The 4,430-nt window shown below is 38.4% G+C and overlaps 1 protein-coding gene across 1 annotated transcript; it reads left to right on the top strand.

The window, feature by feature from the left end:
• The first annotated feature begins 1,057 nt into the window (after window positions 1-1,057).
• Window positions 1,058-2,710, top strand: LOC128984683 (uncharacterized protein K02A2.6-like). The gene has a single exon (XM_054404022.1). It carries the CDS (start codon window positions 1,058-1,060, stop codon window positions 2,708-2,710), a length of 1,653 nt encoding a protein of 550 aa, XP_054259997.1.
• Window positions 2,711-4,430: the final 1,720 nt, after the last annotated feature.

Genomic DNA, 4,430 nt, shown 5'->3' with positions numbered 1-4,430 from the left:
TTGACTAGCCTAACTTGAAATATTTCAAAAGGCTAGGACTAACCTCAAATGAAAAACTGTGTTGAAACTAGACCTAAGCAAAATGTGTAACCCAAGCCGGTAAAAGCTCACTTACTGGTCCAGGCCTAAAGCTCTGCTACCATTTGTGGTGTAAGGTAATCTTGTGATATGGTTTTAAACTATTCTGGTTGTCAGTATTACTTTGGATTACTGGAAATGTGTGATGGGGGCCCAGAGAATTGGACCAGGAAGACAGCCCAAGCCAGCTTTGATTACACTTATTTAACTAACACACTTAAATACCCTAATTTGATTGACACCTTCCAAACTAATATATAAATATATATATAAGAAAACCTGATTGAAGCAAGATTTGTTTGAATTGTAACTGGTATATGAACTAAGCAACCCCTCTTACCGGCAACTTAATCTCTTGGAACATGTGACTTCGAAACATGAAAAAGATTGTTTGATTCCGTTAGGCGGAATCAAACTTGGTAGTTATTTACTACATTTTCCAGCGTACCTGCGAAGCCAGTGGCTTCCCCCCCTGAGATTTACTTCTAGCCTAACATATTTTTTATATTTTACTTAAAACTAATAATTTGACTTAGCTTGATTATTGTTCATTCTGTACGAAGTTTGAAGACTCGAAGTTTGTCAAATCACGGCAGCGGGCAGACAGGGGCGAGAGAAGAGGCGAGCCGGCTGAGCTTAGAAAAAAATTGGTCCAAGAAAAAAGACCGGTTGAACGGCATGCTAGCGCCTTACGCCATGAAGCTGTGGCGCTTGCGTCACAGAGCACATTCCAAGAAACTATGAGTCGACTAAAGAGGTTTTTCTAAGAATTAGACAATATAACTTACGATTGAATCAGGACAAATGCAAATTCTTCAAGAAAAGTGTGAAGTATCTAGGCCATGTTATAGATGAGAATGGTCTTCATAAATCACCTGACAATGTTGAAGCTATACGTAAAGCAAAGAGACCCGAAGATATCACTCAACTAAGAAGTTTCCTAGGACTCACAAATTACTACACTCGATTTGTGCCTAACATGTCAACCTATCTGGAACCATTAAATAATCTACTAAGACATGGAAAGAAGTTTACATGGAATAAGGAGTGCGAGGATGCCTTTGTGAAGATCAAAGCTGAAATCACCAGTGAACGAATATTAGCTCATTATGATCCGAGTGAAGCATTGGTACTTGCTACGGATGCAAGTCCAACTGGCTTAGGTGCTTGTTTATCTCACAGATACAAAGATGGATCAGAGAAACCAATAGCATTTGCCTCAAGAACTCTCACAAAATCAGAAAGGAAGTACAGCCAAATCGACAAAGAAGCGGTAGGAATTTACTGGGGGTTGAAGAAATTTTTCGCCTATTGTTATGGAAGAAAATTTGTTCTAATTACAGATCACAAACCCCTCGTTTCCATTTTTGATCCTGCAAAAACCTTACCTTCAATGACAGCTTCAAGAATGTTTAACTATGCTCACTTTTTATCAGGATTTGATTACACGATTGAATACCGCAATACAACAGAACACGCTAATGCAGACTTTTTATCTCGATTTCCGGTCACCGAGGTACCAGAAAATGTATTTGATGATCACGAGCAGTACCTGATGAACCAAGTGGAAGCAATGCCAGTGACAAGAATAAAGATTGAAGAGGAAACAAGGAAAGATGAAAATCTCAAAGTGATATCACACTATTTAAACACAGGAAAAAGTTTAAAAGAACTGGGATTAAATGCCAATGAGTTTTGCTTAATGGATGGCTGTGTGTTCAGAGGGAATAGAATATGCGTACCTTTAACTTTAAGAAAACAAGTTCTAAACGAGTTGCATGCCGGTCATATGGGCATGACGAAGATGAAACTTCTGGCTAGAAGTTACTGCTATTGGCAAAATATTGATCAGGAGATAGAAAATTTAGTCAAACATTGCTACTCATGCCAACAAAAGCTCAAAAGTCCACCTAAGGAAACGGTCCACCCATGGGAACCTCCAAGCGGGCCATGGGAACGTATTCACGTAGACTTTGCAGGACCAATAAAAGGCTGGAGTTACTTCATTGTTGTCGATGCTTACAGTAAATGGGTAGAGGTCATCCCGACTAAATCGACAACAACTGACTGGTGCCTAAAACAACTAGATAACTTATTTGCAACATTCGGTTATCCTCATGTCCTTGTTTCAGACAACGGGACTCAGTTAACATCAACTTTGTTTGAAAACTACCTCAAGAAGTATAAAATAATACATAAAACAATCGCTCCTTTTTGTCCAAAATCTAATGGTCAAGTAGAAAGGTCAGTTCAAACGGTCAAGAACCTCTTACATGCTTGTGGGGGAGGACACAATGAGGATAAGATAAACACGATACTGAAACAGCTAAGGAAGACGCACCATTCAGCAACAGGACAATCTCCATACTTGCTTATGTTTGGGAGAAACGTAAGAACCGAAATGGATTTAATGGTTGAGAGGACACCCACACCGCAAATGAAACGTCAAGTTTTAACTAGAAGAAGTTTCTCAAAAGGACAAATAGTGTTGATGAGAAATTATTCAAACATGTCAGAAGAAATTTGGTCAAGAGGAATAGTAGAAAGGCCGCTTGGGAACGTGATGTACCTTGTCCAATCAGAAGACGGGCGGTTATTTAAGAGACACTGCGACCAACTAAGAGCAGCTTAATAGGGGGGAGGATTGTCATATGCTTAAATAATCAGATGATTATTGTTGATATTATTGTTATTGTTTACATTTATTATTTTGTGTTGAATTAGTTCTGGAATAAAGTTTACTAATTAATTTACGTGTATTTTGTATATTTTATGAAGATATATCACTGCACATTAAGACAGCAGCACGCCAAGGCCTGGTTATGCCTTGGTGTTTTAAGTGGTAAAAAAATGTCCCTGAGCGCCTTTTCGAGTCTTTCCCTCTCCTCGATTTTGGACAAGTTACAGACACAAGAGCCTTAACATAAACTTTTTTTTCTGCCCAAGACATTTTCCAAAACTCATCAAAAGGGGTTTTTCTATCCTCTTCAGGAATTTGTTCACAGTGTCTTTTGTTGCTTTTACTGCAAACATACGAGGTACACGGTGGGCCCATTTGTCTTTTGTTTCTTTCTGGACCCCTCGTAACTACGATGTGCCCATTATCATTATTCGTTCTCTTGAATCCAATGTACTTTTGTCCAAGCATTCGTTTACGTTTATTAAGATTTATTTCCCAAGTTTCGGGTTCTGCTTTTCTATTCCTTTTGCGCTTTAGGCCTTCAGATGGGCCTGATTGCATGTCATTAGCCCTACTCTCAGTTGTACTGTTTTCAATGTTCTGTTTGTTTGAGTTGTTTAAAACATCAGGGGAAATTTCCCCTAGACTAATGTTTACTGGCTCATAACGCACTGGGAGGAGTTCCAGGGTTGTCGACATCTTCGGAATCAGAACCGTTAAAAGACAAATCAGGATTGAAATCAGGATCTTTGAGCATATCATCATCAAAAAATCATTTACTTCACTCGACTCTGCAGGCACAGATATGTAACTTTCCTCATGAGGCGTTTCATTGACAAGTTCAAAACTTTGATCTACAATATCACTTAGCGTCAAACCTTCAGGCAACGTGACCTCAGTCGAACACTCCAGTAACAATAGGGATTCATTTGGGACTGGCTCTTCAATAATTTCCATTCCTGTTTTTTCACATTTGTTTGTAGGCCCAGATCTGGTTGGCACATCTCCTAAAAACAAACAACAGCTTTAGAAACTTGATAGATGTTGTAATTTTATAGATCCTAGAATTTTCTTGCTTCCTGATATCTTCTCGGACCTGCAGTAGGCTACCAACTTTAAACTGTTTTTGCCTACATAAGTCTAGCTCTTCGTTTCAAAGGGTTGTCTTATGCCCATTTCAATAAGTCCATTTTGTGCAGTATTACACAGTTAGGATTCATGACAGTTAAGATAGTAGGCCAATATAAAGTTAGTGAATTTCATCATTTTAAATCATATCTTTCATCTAGGCTAATGTCTGTAGGGCAAAACTTTGTTACACGCCTCCATTGTAATTATCGATTGGGAATTTCGATACCAAAGCAATCGATATATCGAATTCGGAAACATTGACGATAAGTATAGATAGTTACGATGAAAGCGTAGGCAAAACTTGGATATCCTACACCATCGTTATTATTGATGTTACTAACCTCGATATATCGATTGATTTTTTCTATCAATAACCTACCTAACATAACCCAATTGATATATCGAAATTCGAAACGTCGATAATCGTCCAAAAACATCGATAGGCTAATAGCGATGGTGTAGGATATCCAAGTTTTGCCGTAAGCGTATTTAACGAAGTTTATATCTCTATGGCACAGAGATTCTACTAAATTTATAGGCA

This window comes from Macrosteles quadrilineatus, unplaced genomic scaffold, assembly GCF_028750875.1.
Source record: "Macrosteles quadrilineatus isolate MER2022 unplaced genomic scaffold, UCM_ALF_1.0 Scaffold_2__2_contigs__length_208266976, whole genome shotgun sequence".
Classification (NCBI taxonomy): Eukaryota; Metazoa; Arthropoda; class Insecta; order Hemiptera; family Cicadellidae; genus Macrosteles; species Macrosteles quadrilineatus.
Note: the sequence above shows the minus strand (reverse complement) of the source record. Positions and strands in the feature narration are given on the sequence as shown.